This window comes from Crocodylus siamensis, chromosome 8, assembly GCF_052110815.1.
Source record: "Crocodylus siamensis isolate JL-2025a chromosome 8, ASM5211081v1, whole genome shotgun sequence".
NCBI lineage: Eukaryota > Metazoa > Chordata > Crocodylia > Crocodylidae > Crocodylus > Crocodylus siamensis.
Genome location: NC_143402.1, coordinates 65,737,388 through 65,758,540, shown reverse-complemented (window position 1 = coordinate 65,758,540; position 21,153 = coordinate 65,737,388). Strand labels below are relative to the sequence as shown.

The following is a 21,153-nucleotide window of genomic DNA, read 5'->3' as shown; positions in this document are numbered from 1 at the left end:
CCAGAATGTGGATTTAAAATAAATAAATAAAAATTAGTTACAAATTCACATGTTCCTCCCCATCTAAAAATGCTACTCAGCCACTTCAGTGATGGCCATACTTATAATAAAACCTGGATAGTTTTTACAGCTTCTACATTACAGCATCTAAAAAGCTTTTCATCTGTTTCTCCCCGCATATTCCTTCTGCTATCCCAGTACTACAGAATTGTGCATTAGTAACTACATAATACTGGAGAAAACAAAATTCATCTAAAAAGCTTTTCATCTGTTTCTCCCCACATATTCCTTCTGCTATCCCAGTACTACAGAATTGTGCATTAGTAACTACATAATACTGGAGAAAACAAAATATTGCTTTCAAGCTTGCTAACGATGTAAAGTGAAAACACAGGACATGCACAGTTACCAAGAGTTCTGAAAATAGTATTTTCTAATCTGGCTGATTGCTAATAAAATAACCATTCAGAGCACTAAAGTAGCCAGCTCTAAGATACTGTATCTTAGTGAGCTACAACAGAGATAAGAGACCCAACTCCTACAGGATGAAGTCACTGTGTTACTTGCAATCTGAGCTCCGAACTTCCAAACATTATCAGAGCAAAACCCATCTATGAGAAGTCCTATACAGATTGGGATCTCAGTCTGTATGAAGGTAGGTCACCCTCATCATGGTTCCAAGACACATTGGCCTAGGAACTTATTTAGCTGTTGGGCCTTGGCAGACTTGCTGCTTCGGGGGGGTTTTTTTTGCTGTTTTTTTTCCAATAAATGTCCTGTTAGTACTTATTCACCACTTTCCCCATATGTTAAAGCTTTGCAGCAACATTAAAAAGAGAGAGAGAGAGAGAGAGAGAAGGTCAGAGTCACAGGATGGGTCCAGACACTGGTTTTAAGAAGTCTAACATGAAATCACATTAGACTTCTAGGCTACCGCCTATAATTCTTCCTGCTTTCTTTGAGGTGATAAACGGGGGGAAGAGATGGGACTTTTTTTTTTAAACAACTCTTCACTGACTGATCACATTCAGTAAGTTAAGTTCAGAAAGATTTTTCCAAAGGAATCCCACACTTCAGTCCTTGCTAGAATCATAACTATCAAAACCTTGTATGAGCAATCTAATTTTTAGCCTGGTCCTCAAAGCTCAGCATGAAGCACACAATATCTTGTATAGATTTGTAAAAAAACATAAAAGTCATGCTCCACAGCTCATCAATTCTAGATACAAGCTATGCATATAAGGATTAAATTAATATACCTGCAGCCACAAGCTTACAATCCTTAGCAGAGCCACCTGCAAAAGGAAGAACAAACCCCAACCCATGCCAGATGATTTTGTCTTAATGAAATATATATCTGAATCAAATCAGTTCAGACTAGGTCAACTTGTGTGTCCAACCCACTGGGAGAGGTATCCTTAACCATTAGTTTCAGAGAGCAGTCAGAGTTCTGATTTTAGACGTACTGTACACATCTAGCTGCTTTCTCCTTAAGGCAGAGTTGGGGTTACTTTTTGGTACTGCTAAATTGATCAGATTAAAATAGCATGCAACTAGAATTACTTTTTCCAGCAGGCTAGTTTCACATGCGTTCTCACATTAGGAGGAATCAGTTCCACATACACTGCATTCCCAGTAGGAGCAGAGAACAAACACCTAGAGTCTTCAAACACCATGTTGTCTGGATTGACCAGCACCATAAGATACTAGCTTTGTCTGCATCATGTCAGTCTTCACCTACCTTGCCATGCTTTCTATCCTTTACCATCTGGTGTGCTAGTGTGGCAGTCCATGGCTCTATGACAGGGCACTTCAAGCTGTCTTCTGTGCTCCATGTCTGACAGCAATATGCCCAAGGAAAAAATAGCAAGGAACTTCATAGAAAATGGCCTGCTCTGGGACCACTTAAAAATCATCTACTGCTGCTTCAGTGCCAGAGAGACAAGCAGCAATTGGTGGAAGCAGTCATCCTCAGGACCTGGAAAGACATGGCTCAGTCATTCCAGAGGCAAGTCACTGACCTGAGGGTACTGATGACTGTGGAGAAGCAGGTAGTAATCACTATCTGCAAGGTGAGAAGCCCCAACAGTTAGGAAGTGTCAACAACTTTGGTGTGGGCAAATTCACAGCTGGATCATTTGTCCAGAAATCATGCCACTCCATCCAGGAGCACACCATGGTTCCTCTCACTTTATGATCCCCAGGAGATCATAGCCAGATTTGTCCATAGAAGTTTTCCAAACGGAACTGATGCCGTATACGGCACGCACATTGACACTCTCTGCTCAGAACACCATGGTTCTAAGTCAAAGGGTTTTTTAACAAGTTATAAGACACTGTAGTTCACCAGGACAAATCACATGTGACCACTGGGTAGCCTGTCAAGTTTCACACCAGGCTCTTCAAGAACTCGTCTACTACATTGACTGATGCAAGGGACACTTGCCCACACTACTACCAACACAGAGCTAGAAAGGGCAAGTATTCTCCTTCCCCAGCCTATCCCCTCCTCTTGAGGGTCATAAAACTCCACACTGGACACCTGATACTGTGAAGATCTTCAACATCTGTCAGCTGCTCAGTCAAATGACCCCCTTGAAACACAGTCTGGGGTGTGCCTGTACACTGACAAGCAGTACCTGTCCTGGGGAGTCATTCTGGCCTGCATGCTGCATAACATCTGTAAAGCCAAGGGGAAGACCTTCCTGGGCTTTGACAATCCAGTTGGTTACCAGTTGGTACCAGGCCACAAAGACCAAGCCTTCTCAAGAACCTCGATCAGGGTGTTTTCATGAAGGAGGCCATGACAAAATTTCTAGTGGTGCCCGGCCAAGAAGGACACAACTGCATAAAGTAGAACTCATTTAACTGACAGTTTGTTTTAAGATTTTTATTAAACACTATAAACAGTCAACCAATGTATGCTTTGCTCTTGAAACAAAGTGCTTTGCACATGAAGTAGGGTGCAGTGGAGTGGGCTAGGGTTTGTTTGCAAGCTTAAGGAAAAGGGGAAGGTACCTAAGGGGCCAAGCCCTATGTAGCCAGGATTGCCATATCCCAGTGGAGGAGGAAGGGTCCATGGGAATAGAGGGGGTGGGCAGTATCGTACCATGAAATCCCACCCCATGTTGCTTTCCCTGGATGGGGACTGGCTAAGAACTTTTGAGGTTAAAACCGAGCTGTATCTGCACCCCCCCCCCCCCCGCAAAAAAAAACAAAAACAAAAACCATCCATCCTCAACTCCTCCTAGACAGACAATGCTCCCCAGCTCCCATCCATACTGAAGAGGGGGCTATGGACTTTACAGTAAAGTCCAGTGGGGGCACGATAGGGCAGGGTGGACAGACTATGCTCGAGGAGGGAAGAGTCATAATCTGTTTGTGATGTGCCCAGGACAGCAGGGGGAAGTGGGGATGGAGAGGGACAACTGGGGTATGGGGGAAAGAGGCCAGGAGTCCTGAACTCTGGAAAGCAAGGGGGGTGGGGGGGAGCCTATAAGAAGAACAGAACACTGCTGAGATGCTCTCCATTTGTCAGATGGGGGTGGCTGTAAGACTGTGGTGTTTCCTCATCAGTATCTCCACAGCCTCTTTGGTGGCCTCAGAAAAATAGTCGCTGCATGACTGACCCATGATGTTCCCCAGTCTGACCAGGTCAGCACTACTGTCTTGGTAGGACTCCAACCAGGCACACCAGTCCTCCGCTTCAATTACTCTCCTTTCCAAAGATACAGCCACATCTGCAAACATCTCCTTACTCTTCTAACTTCCACAGTCCAGTTCCTCACTGAGCTGTAGTCTCAGGCAGTGACCTCAGGGCCCCAACAGTATCACCAGGAGTAGCTGCAGGTAGTGACCCTGAAAAGGCAACAAACAAGGAATCTTTGTTAAATGTATATGACTTGTTAAGAAAGGAAATCTCAAAGAGATTTTTGCATTTCATTTCAGAAGCCTCTTCACATGATCCAAGCTCCTGAGATTAGAAGAGTCAGGAGGGATGACAGGAGGGTCAGGTGGTCCTTCCCGATTACAATGCCATCCAAGATGTCTTGCTTCAGTAGTTGGTATACCTCCTGCTCAACAGGCCCGAAGAGAAGGAACTACCCAAGATCTTCTAGGGACTGCTCCTGTTCCAGGACTTGGGCCATAGCTTCCTTGTGCATCTCCTGCTTTGTGTCACTGAACAGCTCCGAGTCCCTCTCAGAGGGAATGATGAAGCAAGGCTTGATGCGAGTCATCCCAGATGAGGGCACACAACAGCTCCTCACCTGCACACTCAGCCTGACAGGCACCCAAACCCTTTTGTACCTGCAGCATCTTTGCCTTGGCCAGGCACTGATGACAATCATAGTTGTGCCTGCCAGCTGCCACATCTGCTGTGATCCATTCATCAAGAGTCTGGTTTTGGGAGTTCTCTCACAGTTGCTAATTTTTTCCCCCCAGAGAAGAGATGAAGAACTTCAACTAGCCTGTAGCAGGCAGAGCATTTCACACAGACATTGTGGTGATGCTTGATACAGATGCTCAAGCATCAGATGTCCTTCTCAGGAAGCCACATTTCTGGGGCTGAGACCTAGAAAGTGGCAACTGCAGAGTGCCAGGTTTTTAAGTCATATGTAGGACCTGTAAACCTAGGGTAATAGAACTGAGTCACAGATCACCTCATAGGGCTGTTGGGATGGGAAACAAGAACACTGATCAGCCCAGCAGCAACCCACAGTCTCCCTTTGTTTCTCCAGTGGGAAGGACATATGTAACCTGAAGCATTTCACAGTAATAGCTCTTTACATCTATTTCATCCAAGGTGTCTCCTTCCTTAAAGAAGTGCTGAGTACCAACTTGTAGCACTGCAGTATTATGCATCTACTCACTGTTGATACTGCTTTTAAGCCACTTAATGTGCTATATGCATTATATATGCCATGTCCCCACCTGGCAGATAATTTATACATTTGATAGCCCACAGCTCTGAAACATGCTAACATTAAAACTCCCTCAGACTCTACTGACAGGAAATCACTCAAATCCTCGCTAAGGATTTCCCCATGTAGTAAAATCCATAATAGACACAGAGCTCCTGTATCTCCCTCTTTTGCAGTTTCTCTGTACTTAGTGTGCTCGCTACACCAAAACAGTAGCACCTGGACAAAGACCTACTTGGGTAGTAGACCTGTGCAAAGCGGCTAGTATTCACTTTGGATTCGGCCGATTTGGGGACAGCGATTCAATGATTCAAATCACTGTCCCAATCTGATTTGGCTGAATCTGATTCGGAGATTCGGTTGCTGCCGAATCTCCAAATCAGCCAGGCCAGGCCAGGCCCACCCTCCGCCCCTCTCCCAGCCCAGCAATGGCTGCTCCAGTTCCTGGCACTTGTTAAAAAAAAAGCCCTTGTGCTCACCAGGTGCTGCCGGGGGGTGTGCATCCCCACTACCCAATGTGGGGGGCTCTGCTACAAGCCCCCAAGGCTGCTGCAGGAGCAGCACGTCCTGGGGCTTTTCTCTGTTTTTTTTCATAAAGGGTTGGAGCTGGCCTGGGTGGGGCACCTGTGGGGGGGCCTGGGGGAGCAAAGGGGTCAGAGGGCTTGTGCCAGAGTCCCCCCATGCAGCGTGGATCACCCCCTGCCCAGCAGCACCAGGTGAGCACTGGGGCTTTTCTTTAAAATGCCAGGAGCTGGGGCAGGCAGGGATCAGGGGGCTGGCAGTGGTCCCTCCACAGTCCCCTCCCCTGCCTCTAGTACTTACCAGTTGGAGTCAGCTGCAGCTCCCTGCTGCAGCCACCGAGGACTGTCCAAAGATTCGGACAGCTTTGAATTGATTTGGACCTTTTTAATTGGTTCCCCAATTCAATTTGGATTTGGAGATTCAGCCACTGAAATCGGGCCAGATCTCCTCCAAATCGAATCACCACCCGAAGCTTCGCACAGCCCTACTGGGTGGTGCCTGCCCTGAGGCTTACTCTAACTTGCTTTAAAGACTGAAGCATAGAAGCCAGGAAGCCATTATGGTTCCTTGCCAACACTCCCTCTCTGGACTACCCAATAGAGAACTGCCAAAGCAAAAGCCATCCCTTTATGTGCAAGGATTACTTTCTGGTTTTCAATGTAGTACCATTAGTGTGGGGATCAGAGACCTGTGCATTCTGCAATCACAAACATCAGAACAAAGCTACAGTCTTCTGCTTGCTCAGCTGGCATTGTCAAGTACTTACCCTGGATGGCCACCAACAAGACATGTTGTACTGCTGTGGCCATACCTTTCTGAGGACAGGTCCATTTCTGATGAGTCTGTTCATCACTTCCCAAGGCTGCCACAAGATTAAATTCACTTGAGATACAAGGGAAAAAGTTGTTAGTCAAGGAATGTCTTGTATAGTCAAGGAATGTCTTGTATTTATTGAATCATGGACCTGATGCAGAGACCAATTAAGTCAACGCAAGTGCCTTATAGTAAACTTTTGGATGAAGTCCCATGAATGCAGGTGTCCCTTACGAAAGGACAGTGCATCACCATATTCAATGCCATGTAAGTAATCTTTACATGCAAAAATAGAAAAATGGATTTTCCGTATTACTTTCTAGGGAAACAGCAGAAGTACATATTCTGAACACATGTACACATTCTGATCTCTGAAACATCAGAAGTTATCTATTAGTATATATTAACAGAAGTGTTTCCTCCTTCCCTTTTCCTTTGTGTTACCAGATACTTACTTTGGTTTTTAAGACACCTTAAAAATCTGAAAAATAAAACCAGTATTAATGTATGCAATAACAATTTGTACTTTACTAAAAGAGTTTCTGAAAATAAAAAAAACACAAGTGTTCAACATAAAATAATAGTGTATTTACAGGACACTAGATCTTACCAGACATGGAAAAGATCTTTTGCACTGTTCTGTAAATAAAAGAGCAATTAATAACAAAGTTAAATGCCTACAATGAATAAACCAAAAAATTAAACATACCATATTTACTCAACTCTAAGACAAGGTCCCCCCCACACTAGGCACAGGAAAAAAAAGCCCCTTGTCTTATAAATACACACAAGAAAGTCTCACTAAATAACACCATGGGCCTTTTGGGTAGGATCAAGTAAGACTAAGGCGCATCTGAACTCCAAGGCTTCTGGGCCTGGGACTTTCATGTTGGATGGCTGCCAGGGATTTGGAAAGCATCTGAAACTCCAGACTGATGGGTCTGGGAGGGAGGGAGGTCACTTGTCTGATAGTAGAATCACACAAACTTGATGATTAAGCTTGGCTCAGTGAAATTTCACAATTTGACTCTTTGTGCTTTGCCCAAGTGAATTTGGAGTGGATTTGGTCTTGGCTCATACTAGATATAAATAGTATCTCCAACAATTAGATTGTATACCTGAAAAATTATAACAGTTTATAGATATCATCTAATCAAGGGGTTCTCTTCTATTCAAGTAAATACGTATTACTTGCATACAAAACGTCTTGCCTCTTGTAATGTTATTGATGCCATAGAAATTCATAGAATAGGTATTTTATTTTTCTACTATGGAACAGTGAATGGCATAAAGTCAATAATGGAACCAAGAGAAGCTTTTAAGCTTATATTTAAGCATCCAAATATGAAAAATAATCTTGGCTAAAAAAAAAATCAAAAAAAAAATCAACATTGCTGTTATTTTTCCCTATAACTATCTACAGAACAAGTCCGCTTCTAGGGAATTAGGGCACTTTTGTACTCGGCAACCAATGCATTTCAATTAAGTCTGCATATTTACAAATTACTGTAAACATTTCCATTTATCAACAATATGCCAAAACCCTGCATTCATGCAGCAACACAGCCCAAGCTCTAAAAAAAAAAAAGTTAAAATGAGTATATAAAAGAACACTGCTGAGAATTATTCTGAGGTTCCAAATAAAACATAGGTAATTTAAAAAAAAGAAAAGAGAAGTGGAAGGTGAATTATAAGGTAGAAAGGAAGCTATTAAAAAGTAATTAATTTCAATTCAATTCTTTAACTTAAAGAAGGTTATGATCTGAGGTAGCAGCAGGCTTGCATGCAGTAGAAACAGCTTTCACTCCATAAGCAAGGATAGATGAGTTGTGTTGGTATAAGCCAGAGATCAGCAATCTATAAATTCTTGGGCTGGATCCAGCATGCAAAAAGGTCTAATCCAATACAGAGAATCAGTGGTACCAAGTTACACCAGGCCACCAATCTGCTCCATATGGTCAGACTCATGGCACACATTGTTGCCAACTCCTGGTATAAAACTATTCCAATTTAATTATTATATCTGTATGCAATCATACAGGGAAGAATGGAAATGCAACTACTCCAATTTTAAACCTGAATAAACCAAGCTTAACAGTTGAACTTTTATACACACCAGCACAGGAGCAGACAGAAACAAATAATGCATGCTCACAAGCAGTAACCGCTCTCTCCCTCCTTCCATCTTTAAAGTGGTTTAGGTTGTCTGTCCATAGAATATAAATTTTTGGTTGCCACAACAACCAAAAACTTAACATTTGTGAGGTGCTGCCCTTCCACAGTACAGAAAAAGACACAGGTAAGCCCTGTACCAATGCATGGACATGCTTTTCTCTGTAAAGCCAAGCTATAAGTCAGATTTATTCATGTACAAAACAACAATGCTGCTTACACTAATATACTACAACACACTCTCATACAAATGTGTAGCCAACTTAAGAGGTCATCAGCCAGATGCTTGTTCAGTACTGAAAGGTTCCTCTACAACTGCTGCCTCAAATTACACAAGGCCTTCCACAAGAAGTAGGTAACCTGACACACTATGAAGTTAAGAAGAGTTGATGCAATTAAGGTCTTAGACCTTATCATCTGTGAAGTAGTCTAGGGCAGAAGAAATATCCTAGAATTACTGCCACTCCTGATCTGATGACCTCTTAGTACAAGCCAACAAGCAGCAAAATATGTACATGTGTTCTGGTTACCCTAAAAAAAAAATAAAAATAAAAATAAAAGCAACCCAGAAAAAACACCACCACCAAAAAACCAAAAACAAAACAAGTGTATTATCCTGATTCCTCCAAGTATCACTTGAAGACTTAATAAGAAATGAGGTTAAAAAAAGGGGCATGTCCTTAGTCAGATCCTTCCTCATTTTCCATAAGTGACTGGAAAGCAAGAGTAAGTTGCCAGCTGGTTCCTTGTGAAGCAGTTCACACTAGGTGATAACTGCTGACCCAAAGCAAAGTTCCTGGATATACACATAAAGATCCCAGCTACTAAGTACTTGATGTCTTCAACAAGCACTTTGAAGGTAGGCAAGGGGCAAACTTCAGACAGGTTACTTTTTTGCACCTCAAAATACCTGTAAGCAAGCAGTTTGCTCAAGGCCAAACTAGTCAATATTCAAGCTACTAGAACCTCAAAAGACAGGGTCCCTGCAGTTAGTCAGAAGTGAATAAGCTACTTGGGGAAATAGGCTGCACAGCAACTGTTGATAAGGCAATCAGTTAGCATATCAAAAACTTTATTGCAAACTTCAGTTACAAATTAGGGTCCAGCAGCAGATGGAAGCTACAGTTGAGCAAGAGCTGGATATGCAATACAAGACTTGTAACCCTGCTATGTACTTTGTTAGTGATAAGACACAGGATTCAACCTGAATAAATAATAGTGTGTGGAAGCAAACTGCTCAGACATAGACTAATATCGATTCCTAACTTTCCATCAACAGTTGTTACGCAAAAACCACATTACCCATTACATTTTAAGTGTATTATGGTGTGTGTGCATGCACGCACACCATAAGCATTGTTCCAGCTTAACTAAGGAGACAACTTGCGTTGTTAAATCCTCCACAATGCCTTCCTGCTTACAAGACTAGCGATCAAGGGGTGAAAACGAATGGTATGACTAACACAACGAACACCCGTTAACTTGCATGAGGTTAGCTGCCCCCTCTTCCTGTGTGGGCAGAGATAATTCCAGAGGAATCACAACCTCCTGTGTGCAGACCTGTAGAACTCTTTGGGTGGGTAGCCCAAATCCACCCCAATTTTCTCCAAATCTACAATCTGCCAGGTGCAATGGATATGCAGGGAAGTGCTAAACTCTTCCTACTCATTTCAACTTTCAGTAATACCATCTCCCTTTCCACCCCCAAAAAAATCCTCAGCTCCCAAACACAGATGGGATGTCATGGATTTTTTTGGATGAGTGCACTTCCATAGACTGAAACTGATCAGCATTGTCAGCCTCTACCAAAGCCCATACAGGAATGCAGGACTGCCTTCAAGTTTGATATAAAAACATCAGCTCCTACATCAGAAAGTTCATCTGCATCAGGCAGGAACATGTTTGGCCTCTTGCTAGTGATGAAATCATGTTGCAAAAATATTATGTTATTTGCTTTGCAATAATAGAACATCTCTCTATTAATCTCCTGCCGTTCCTCCTCTTTAGTCAATGGAGTTTTAGTACCCTTCCAAAAGCGCCTTGGCAACAATGAAGACCAAACGATATAGGCATCCGGAAAGGCCCTTCTAAGGATGCCCAAGTCATTTTTCATTTTAATGAGGAGAGACGTACTAGATTGTTGCAAAAGATCATTTTCCCCAAGGTGTATTACCAAAACAGATGGAGACGTTCTGAGGAAATACACTTCGTGCAGGAGAGGCACGAGCTGATCCCACAGCATTTCCTGTACGTCATGCCAATACACAAATACACTTGTAATCGGGAAAGCCAACTGCAGACCACAGGGATGATTGTTTGCCCTCTTCTTTACCGCCGAAATCACAGAGTGGCCAAAAATCCATATTTCCTTGGGGTCAGCCTGCAGCAAGCTACCATCACCTAAAAATAAAATGCCACATTAATCATTTCATGCCACTACCAGCATCTCCAGCCCTAGATGACTGGAAACTGCAAACAAAATACAGCATCCTCGAAGACAGAGATAAGAGGAAAGCCCCACCCCTACAACAGGCAAGCTAAGTTTTAACAGGTGTATCCCTGAAACTGCAGTTTGCTTTGCTTCACAAACTACACAGTCTGCTCAGGACTAGTTAAAAACAGTACCTACTGCTTCATAGGCCTTTCCTGTGCAAAGGACACAGTGTTGCTAACTCACTTTCATAGTAATGGGTGGAGTACTTTGTTCTTCAGTACATGGTGTTCAGATTGTGTGTGTGAAACATGACAACTTAAATTTTCAAACTTGCTCATGGTAAGTTCTCACAGAACTCCCCTGTACTACTCCTTAGTATTGTGTTAGGACTGCTGTCCTACCTGTGTGCATTCACACTGTATAAATGCACAGTACATGTTTATCCTCACACTGTCTTACTCCCAAATCATGTCCTACCTCCAAACCAATACAACTAAAATCATAGTTGGCAGGTAAGCACTAGAAGGAAACACCAAGTACATAAGTGTGTAGGCACTCTAAAAAGGGAAAAGGAGTATAATTTGAAAGAAGGTAGACATCTGGAACTAAGAAAAAGCAAAAAGATAATCAAAACAAACTAAGGAAGACAGAAAGATGACATAAAAAGAAGAAAAAAAAAAAGAGTGCATTCAATCAAAAAAAAGTCTCTCTTCTTAATCCAAACAAGAGACACTTGCAGTTTTTAATCTACCAATGGTATAAGCACTAAAGAGGAAGACTTCCAAAGTAGTATACGGAGCTTGTGAACACTTTAGAAACAGCCCTGTCTTGGTCAAGAAGCAAGTGTAAACAAGTCACTTCCATCTCTGCTTCCCAACTCTCACATTTCCAAGCTGAACTCTGATGTTAGCAAGATAAAGGGACAGCCATGATTTTGTTCAGTAAGCTACTGCTTCCCACCCCCCCCCCCGGCAAAGCAGTCAGAATAAGGGCACTCACTTACAATTGGTATTTGATGCCCAAGACAAGATACAATTTCATATTCACCTCCCACTTCCCAACCTATAGTTCCTTGCCAGGGCTCCACTGAATGGAAGTTAACCAGCCTCCATCATTTACATCTTCATTACTATGAGAATAGGATGGGATTCAACACCAACAAGTGCAAAGTGATGCACCTGGGGAGGAACAACCGGCACCATACCTACAGGCTGGGGAACTCCCTTCTTGCCAGTACAGAGGAGGAAAAGGATCTTGGAGTCGTCATTGACTCCAAGATGAACATGGGCCGGCAGTGCGGGGATGCAGTCAGGAAAGCCAACCGCACCTTGTCATGCATCCACAGATGCATCTCGAGCAGGTCCAAGGAGGTGATACTCCCCCTCTATGTGGCACTGATCAGGCAGCAGCTGGAGTACTGCGTCCAGTTCTGGGCACCACACTTCAAGAGGGATGTGGACAACATGGAGAAGGTCCAGAGGAGGGCCACTCGTATGATCAGGGGGCAGTAGGGCAGACCCTACGAGGAGAGGCTACGGGACCTGAACCTGTTCAGCCTCCACAAGAGAAGGCTGAGGGGGGTTCTAGTGGCCTGTTACAAACTAGTCAGGGGGGGGATCAGCAGGCACTGGGGAAGTCCCTGTTGCCCTGAGCACTGCCAGGAGTGACCAGAAATAATGGTCACAAGCTGGCAGAGGGTAGATTTAGGCTAGATATCAGGAGGCGCTACTTCACAGTCAGAGCGGCTAGGATCTGGAACCAACTTCCAAGAAAAGTGGTGCTGGCTCCTACCCTGGGGGTCTTTAAGAGGAGGTTAGATGAACACCTCACTGGGGTCGTTTGACCCCAATAATCTTTCCTGCTGTGGCAGGGGGGTCGGACTAGATGATCTACTCAGGTCCCTTCCGACCCTAAAAATTATGAAACTTTCTTCCTGTCTACAGAAAGAGCTCTTCCTTGCACCTCACTCCCCAATGTGTTAATAGCATGCCAATCACATGGGCAGAAAAAACAAAAGAAACTGAACATAGGAAAGCTTAAGAGAAGTATTACATGGGCAGCTTGGGAAAGACTCAGAAGTCTGAAATGTATTCCCCACTTCTAGGGAGTGCAGTGCCAAGGTTTCAGAAGTGAAATACAAACTCTCTCAGTCCCTAACTTAAAGGTGTAAATTTTAAAACTGCTTCTCCAAATGGGACTTCTCAGGTGTTTGAGATAACGCACTAACTATTTTGTCGCTGCTTGGTTATACCACTATCAGACACCTACAGTTTCTGTAGGAACTCAAAATAGAGTATTACTCAAAATACCAGGGAAATAGAAATAAAGTTGGTTTTGCCATCCCTAATATGAAAGAGGAATAGAACTCCACTGGAGGGTGGAGGGGGGAAACACAAACAAAACTCCCCAAAAGCCCTGCATGATTCTTTCTGCCTGTGGCCACAAAATATTTTGAAGTTTTCTTTATAGTAGAAGACCAGCGATTCTCAGCCAGGATTCCCTGGAGTGCCCTGAGATCCTTTCAAGGTTGCCATGTAATATTTGCACTGTTAGGTGCACCCACATGATTCACAAGACAAACCCACGCACAAACAAGGATTTCTTAGGACACTCTCTTTATTGGACCAATTATGTTATTGGGAGAGAGGTTAGAGGAGCTTCTGAATGCAAGACATTTTTCCTCGGGTCTCTGAGACCTCGATGTGAGACCTGGGGAAGAACCTCTCACATGTAAAGCTTGTCCAGCTCTCCCCTAACCACGCAGATGATCCAATAAAATACAGTACCCTGAGAAATCATTGGCTCTCGCATACTTTCTACAAAACCACTCTGGCACCAAAATAAACCCAGAGAAAGTCTGAGTTGCCATGGCCTTTCCAAGTTCTCTGCAACAGAAGCGCACTAGGTTTTTTTGCCCATAGGAAAATACAAGTGAAAGACAAAGAATTGGCATTTCCTGGGGTCCCGTTGCACCTAAACAAGGCTGACAACTACCGATTTAGCTGGGGGAGGAAAAAAAAAAAAAAAAAAAAAAAAAAAAAAAAAAAAAAAGGTCAGTTGCCCTGACCCCTGCCATCTCCTTCAGGCCCATTTGATGTGCATTGGGAACGTGGGCCAATGCTGGCCAACCACAGCTAAAAGCCTCCCTTAATAAGGGGGCCACTAAGTGCACAGAGCAATTACTGGGAACAACCAAAGACAACAGGGTTGGGACCAAAGGTCAACAATTCAGAACAAGCAAACGAGGGCAGATGCCAAGCACAGTGCTGGTGAGCACTCACTGGCCCATGAATGAGTCCAAGGAGCAGGCAGACGCTGCCCAGCGAAACTGCAGACACGAACAGACTGGAGACAGGAACACACCCTGTGCCCTCCACCCCGCTGGAGCCTCCTTCCTGGTCAAGCAATGCCTAGCTGGACTACAGCCAGGTTAGGGACTTGGTGGCCCCCCACCCAGCAGCCACAGCCCCCACTCACCCAGCGCCACGCTGCCGAAGCTGGGATCCGGCTGGAGCACAGGCGGCGACTCCGTGGCACTGGCCTCGGTGCTGGGTTGGGGTGTGGGAGAGGCAGGTGGCCCCGGGTTGGGTGCGGCCACCTCAGGCTCTGCCGCCTTCGGGCTCTCAGGCACTTTCTTCTCACGCTTGGTAGCACCGTCTGGGGGGTCTCCAGTGACCACGGCAGCCACAGCCTCGGGGTCCAGCCAGTCGCTGCCGCCAGCTGCCACCACGGCCTTGAAGGCCTCCAACAGCGCTGGGTTGCTGTCAGCTGCTGGCTTGGCCACCTTAGCCGCCCCCACCGCCGCCACCGTACCGGGCTCCTTGCGCTTCCTCGCGGCCGCGTCGCCGCCGGTCCCGGCTCCAGCCCCGGCCCTCCCACCAGCGCCGGCCCCGCGCGGACCCGAGGGCCTGAGGCTCGGCCGCGGCGGCGGGAAGCCGCAGCGCAGCAGGGGCACGGGGCCAGGCGGCCACCGCGGGCCCCGCGGCAGCAGCGGCTGCAGGTCCCCGAAGCCTGCGGGGGTCACGGAGAGGCGCCGTGCGCCACCTCCTCCGGGGCCCGCGTTACCTGGGCCGGGCCGGAAGGCCCAGCGCTGCGGCCACCCGTCCTGAACCCGCTTGGCGGCGCACATGGTGCCCCCGCCGCGCCGGGGCCGGGGGCGTCTCCACAGCGCCGGGGGGGAGGGGCGGCGGCGGTTATATCCCAGCAACTGCCGCGGCGTCCTTCGCGAATAGCCACAGCGCATGCGCCGAACGCCTTTCCGGAAGCTTCCCCTCAAGTGTTTCCGGAGGTCACACCAGGCTGGGCTGAGCTCTCCGAGCATGCGCAGTGGCAAACCCGGCTCACGGTTTTTCACACTGCCCCTGACGTCACCCGCCACAAATCTATCCGAGTGCTTTTGAGGAGGTGCCTCAAGGAAGGACGACTCACGGGAGCCTGCTAGGGACAAATCAAACTAAAGTCGCCATTTAGTGGAGGGGGAAGGGAGGTCTCTCCACAGCTTCCCCCGTTACCGTGACGGCCTTGTCCAGGTGCCTGTGCGGGCTGGGGCACAGCGTTGTACCGTAATACCTTTATACGTAATGCCATCATTCATTACATTATTATTATTTTTATTTAATATAATATAATTAACTATGATTATAATTAAATATATTGTTTCTATATATGTTATATACTTAAATATAATTTAAGTTATAAAAATATTATAAAATTGTTTGCATGATTAATATAATATATAGAAATATAATATTTTATAAATTGTTTATATACACACACTATAAAATATAATTAGTCATTATAATTAATACCATAATGCATAATAAATTGGTACCGTATGACCTCCCTCTCCCCAAGCTTGTTGCCTGGTGACAGGCTAGGGCCTCAGGCTTGGGGTCAGGGCTCAGTTCCCATGGCAACGCTGGAGGGTCTTGGACTAGGATGTAGGGACCTAGTGGGCCTCCTGTGGGGACAGGTTGGGGTCCTGTTGCAGCAGCCCAGCCTGAGCCACCCCAGGCCCTGGCAGGTTTGTCTGGCAAGGCCAGGGGCTCCCTTGCAGCTCCTGGACTTGCTGCTGCTGTCCTACCATCAGTTTAGCTCAGTGGTTTTCAATCTGTGGTCCATGGATTCATGAAAAATGACTATGATCAATCAGAAGTATGTGGACACCCGAGAGGGCTGCAATGTATCCCCATTCCAAATTTTTAGGGGTCTGCAAATGAAAAAAAAAGGCTGAAAACCACTGCTTTAACTCTTTCCCTGGTCTAGCCTGGCTCTTGCATTTGTATTGCAATCAATTCTAGCAGCTACAGCTATAGAGTAAAGGCCCTGCTGCGTCAAGCGCTGCACAAACAACACCAGGGCACCTGCCTCAGAGACCTTACTGCAGGCAAAGCCATGTGCAATCAACCATTTTCTTTGCTGAAAATCCCCTTCTAAATATCATTCTGGGCAGGAGAAATACTGTTTCTTGAAGGAATTAAAAATACAGATCACAGAAAAAGATGATTTAACTGAGTCTGGGTTCTTTGAAAAGTAGGCCCAAAAGGTTTTAAGTTGGCAGTGCCTTTTGGCATTTCTGCTGCTCTCCTACATAGATACAGCAGTTCTGACTGTAATATCTGGTTTGAAGAGTGGTAGGTTTAAAAAAAAAAAATCTGCACTATTGGGTCTTCAAGTTTTAAGCTGGAATGTTTGTGAAACTCCACCTCTTCAGTATTGTCTACACCCTGTAGCAAATATTTGAGCAGGAAAAATTCAGCTCCTATTTGGCCAAATGGCTGCATTTTTTTGTTCAACTCATGAGGAAAAAAAAAACCCTTGTGACTATTCTAAATAAGAGAGACAGCACAAAAAGTCATACCACTAAATCCAAGCGTACAGTAACGCTACTATTAAAATGCTAGTAACTTTCCTGGAGTAGACAAGCTCCTTTTTGATCAGGCAGAAGTGAAAAGGAATCTTAGAATAAGTCAAAGAATGCTTTTGAGTGCACAGACAGACTTTATATTTCCATTCCTAAGACAAACTACTAGCAAACGTGTACAACAGGTTTATGTTTATTAAAGCTTTGTAAAGGTACACTGAGAAAGTATACCATTTTCCTCTCACGTTTGCTAGCTGAATGCTAACCCCAATGCAATTAAATGTTCAAAACCTTGCAATCCCCATGTTTCTTACGCTCTTGGTACTTCTCGGAGAGATTCTAGTTTAGTTTGTTTTTTTCTCCACTGTGCTTAAACCTTCTCGGTGCTAGCAAGATTCTGAAAATCTGGTACTGTTGTGGTGCACAACTAACATTTTTAACCAATCATATTGGCTGGCTCTGAGCCTGGTTACACATGGTAGGACTTCAAATCCCAGGAGACAAGCTCCAGATATGCTTCTACCACTGGTGCCATTAGTGACAGTGCAGAGAGAGAAAGCTTCAGAAGGCCTCCTGGTCAGAAACAGCCCCAGTGTAGAGGAACACATAAAAAAGCTTAGGAAATATTCCTGAAATGACATGAGACAAGGGTCTACACCACTTTCATTAAGGCCCTAATAAGACACCCCTGGCCTCCAGCGAGACTTGAATCAGGCACTAGTTAAGGGGAGGTCACATATCTGTACCAGAAATTACTCCACACGTTTCTCCTTATGTACAAATCACTTAATATGGAAACTTATAGGCTACATACACACATCAATTAACCTTTTTGTCCTCCTTATTTGCCCCACAAATGTACTTGAAAACGTGGTAATTTTCAAACATGAAAATTGAGATTAAACCAGGATTTGATGGTAAAGCCAGCCCGAGTGTATTGTAAATACTCCTAGAGACATCTTCTATCTATCCACATTAAAACAGTTAGAAAGCAAAATGACTTTAAAAAAAAGTATCTTATTGTGTTACAAAAGATATTGTAAAAGGGATGAGAGATACTTGGTTTCTCCAAGTCAAAAGACTAACAGGGAAAAATGTTTATCTTGCTGGAGATGCTTCCCTGGCACTGTACCAGAAGATACTGGTTCAGTGTCAGCAGTATAAACTGGGAAATTTTTCTTAATGCAGAGGAACTAACAGGATATCATAGGAGGGACTAGAGAACAGGTGCATACAAAATATATTCAGTTAAATCTGAAATGTCCTAATATTTCCTTTTTTTTTTTTTTGGATGAACCAAACATGTCAGCAGCTGCTCAGGATAGCAGATATCTGTGTCCGTCTCACAAGACAAAAGAATTACGCCAAGAGAAACATCAGCTCAGGATTCTTATCATGAAATAAAACACATTTGAAGTGTCACCTAATTGGTGAATTCACTGAGTTTCCACAAAATACAGTTTCCAACAAGATGCTCTATATCAGACAATATGTAATCCAAGTTGGGCAATTCCCTTAAAAAATGAGTACATTTTTTCATAGCAGATTTAATGATCAATATGGATAAGGTTTAGTTTGTTATCTGACTGAACTTGTGTCGTATTTCTTCAGGCTGCTCAATTTTGAGTCACTCTGAAAAGCTAAAGAGTGAATGAAGAAGGAGGATAGCCTTAAAGGACATGAGAGACTGCCATTGACCCCTAATCCCAGTATTGACACATTAACTGGCTACTCTTAAAGAACTCTCTCATGTTCTTCTTGATGCTGATGTTCCTTTGCAACAGGTATTTGCAACTGCTGGCATCTGTGTTGGTGGCTCTTCTGTCCTGACAAATCCCACAGGGGCAAGGTTGAATGCACCATTTTGTGAGTGTTGAGCAGGAGAAGATGCACCATTTTCTGAGTGTTCCTAAGATGTATTAACATTGCTGAATTCCTTACATAAAGGTCAGGATGATGAACAGAAGTACACAAATTATGACAAATAGCCCCACTGAACACCCAAGCTACACCACTTCAGACATTGATTCCTTTCTCCTCCATCATCCACTACACCGTCTGACCCCATCCCCTGTCACCCACTAATACCTTAGCTATATTTACAGTCTGCTCTCCCCTGTACCATCTTGCAAGGAACTATACACCAACTTGCATGACAATATGCATCTCCTTGGACCTCTCTTCTTCTTACCTCCAAACAAAGATTGTTAAAAAAAATAACCAACATCTTTGTTCCACTTAAAAATTCTAATGGATTTTTTCTGTTAGAATGGAATGGATGTGGCTTTTCTGCATCACGTAATGAGAAAAATTCAATTGCCCTTAACTTCCTCATTGTAAAACAGGAAATTTTATGCCCCCCATTTTTTTTCCTCCAGGGAAGGTTATCTGCATGAGAGATATTTCACAGAATGTTCTGTTCCAGCCCTCGGTGCATCTAGTTTGGACCCAGATTACAGGCACACGTGCCTGAAATTAGATACTAGATTATAAATACAGAATCTAGAAAGGCAGGACAATAGCAAAAATGCTTATAACGTTATTCACGGAACCATAATGGGCAGCTTCACCCTCCTTCAAGAATCACTGGTTCCATCTGCCAGAATTGTAAATTAGGCCTGTACTGTTGGAATTTGTAATGGCCATGACCCTGAACAAAAGGGTAACCTCCAATTTCATCATCATAAACCGTGTAGCAGCTGCTGTTTCACTGCAGTTTGAGTCCTTCAAATACTGACCCAATAGTAGAATGGGTGAAGAAACAATTATTTACATATAGCAGAGAGAAGCAGTTAGCTGTGTTAATCTGAAGTCAGGCAGAAAGCAGGTAGAGTTGCACATTATAAGCTAACTGAACCAGAGATGCCTAAGCTTTCATGAACAAAAATGTATTGTGTCAGATGCTGTAATTACATATAATTAGCATAGAACTGCCAGTTTCACCAGGCTCTATGGGCTGAATTGTATCAACTGGCTAAAAAGAAGTGAAATGTTTCCTTGTGAGATGGGAGTGTTAAAGTGATGTTGTAGCTATGATAGTCCAGGAATCATGTGAGGCAAGAATGTTTCAGGGTGATATCTTTTATTGATATCTAACTGTGTAGCTGTGATAAGAGTTAGACAAGCTTTCAAAAGCATGACATTTGTCTAGAAACATCATCGAATTCTATCCCAACTATGCAGATCATCACCCTAAGAAATCCTTGCGTCTTGCATAATTTCTGGACCATTATAGCTGTAACATCTCTCTAACGCTACCATAATATGGAAGATATTGAAATCCACTGCTTAAAGAAAAAAGAAGCCAGACTATGCAGCAACATCCTTTCTGAGGCTCTGCAAGAAACCCAAGCATCATCCCAAGGTGACTTGAAGAAGAATGTCTTGCATTCAAAAGCTTGTCTAACTCTATCCCAACTAATAATGCAGTAGGTCCAATAAAAAGTATCACCCCAAGAAAACCTGTTCTTTTAAGATGAAAATACAAACATTTCTGCTAGCAAAAATCAGTAAAAAGAGATAGAAATCACAGGACTTAGAAATATAATAGAGGGCTGTACATTTTTGCAAACAATCTAGAATAGCAAACTGACCATGTACTTAAGTGACACCTGTTCTTAGCATGACAGTCTCCAGAATCTTGAATGATGAGGCCTAAGACGGCAGTTGGGCACGGACTACAGCTTCATCAAGTCTATATATCATAAAGTCTCAGCTGTTCCTTCATGTCTCCTTCAGACATCTCTCCAAATGTGTCACTTTTTTCCTTCATGAGCCTGAAGATGGCAGCCAGCTGCTTTCTCTGAACCCTGTCAGGAAAAAAGGGACAATAGAAATAGCTATTCCCCAACAGGCACTCCGACCAGAGCAACGGAGTCAGCTGTGACATAAGGCTAAGGGGGGTGGGGGGCTCACCTTATAAGCCCGATCATGTTCAGCAAATCCATACACGATGAAATGAGCCAGATTGGGCCTAGAATCCTCAATCCTTCCTTTCTCTTTGCATTGTATAATCTGTCTTTTTTAAACCATCAGCTTTATTCCCACCCTCACTGCCAAATGTGAGGCTATTTAGGATATACTTGGAGCTATTCCAGAATAACAACTCTTAGGAGAATGCTTCATTTCAGTAGATCATAATCCACTGAAAATGGGTTCAACTAAATGTATTTCTATTCGGTAATCAAAGTATCCACACATGGAATGATTCAAGAAGTGCTCCTGCATTTTTTAATTTATATTCTACCTTAATCCAAATTAACTTGCCAGCCCAGGGGCTTGTTTGTTTCTCAGTGGGCATGTCTATATGTTCATTAATGCAGAGTGGTTACTACACATTTAATTTAGTACTAAATAAATAAGCAATAAATAAATTAGTACTAAATAAATAAGCAATAAATAAGTAGCAAACACCTTTTAACTGATGC

The 21,153-nt window shown here is 43.8% G+C and overlaps 2 protein-coding genes across 3 annotated transcripts in view; both read right to left on the bottom strand.

The window, feature by feature from the left end:
* Positions 1-2,875: 2,875 nt before the first annotated feature.
* LOC149858886 (uncharacterized) lies at positions 2,876-15,125 on the bottom strand. 2 transcript variants are annotated; one of them, XR_016444010.1, is made up of 3 exons: positions 14,341-15,125; positions 6,713-10,829; positions 2,876-6,326 (listed from the first exon to the last, which is right to left on the bottom strand). XR_016444010.1 is itself a non-coding variant. In XM_090061680.1 (2 exons), the coding sequence occupies exons 1-2, from the start codon at positions 15,104-15,106 to the stop codon at positions 10,225-10,227; spliced, it is 1,371 nt and encodes a 456-aa protein (XP_089917806.1). In that variant the 5' UTR covers positions 15,107-15,125; the 3' UTR covers positions 2,876-10,224. The 2 variants fall into 2 exon arrangements, 1 of the variants encoding a protein (XP_089917806.1); XM_090061680.1 differs by having other exon boundaries at positions 2,876-10,829.
* A 488-nt stretch (positions 15,126-15,613) lies between these two features.
* Positions 15,614-21,153, bottom strand: part of MXRA7 (matrix remodeling associated 7) — a 53,086-nt gene continuing 47,546 nt past the window's right edge. The window contains exon 4 of the mRNA XM_090061683.1: positions 15,614-20,535. Coding sequence (XP_089917809.1) covers positions 20,421-20,535 — 115 coding nt within the window. The 3' untranslated portion in view covers positions 15,614-20,420. The remainder of the gene's footprint in view (positions 20,536-21,153) is intronic.

Excerpts from the sequence above, each read along its gene's own strand:
- LOC149858886 (XM_090061680.1), bottom strand. The coding sequence starts at position 15,106 with ATGCGCTGTGGCTATTCGCGAAGGACGCCGCGGCAGTTGCTGGGATAT. Across the intron at positions 10,830-14,340 it reads CTTCGGCAGCGTGGCGCTGG|GTGATGGTAGCTTGCTGCAG; the intron begins GTGAGTGGGGGC and ends TTTTATTTTTAG.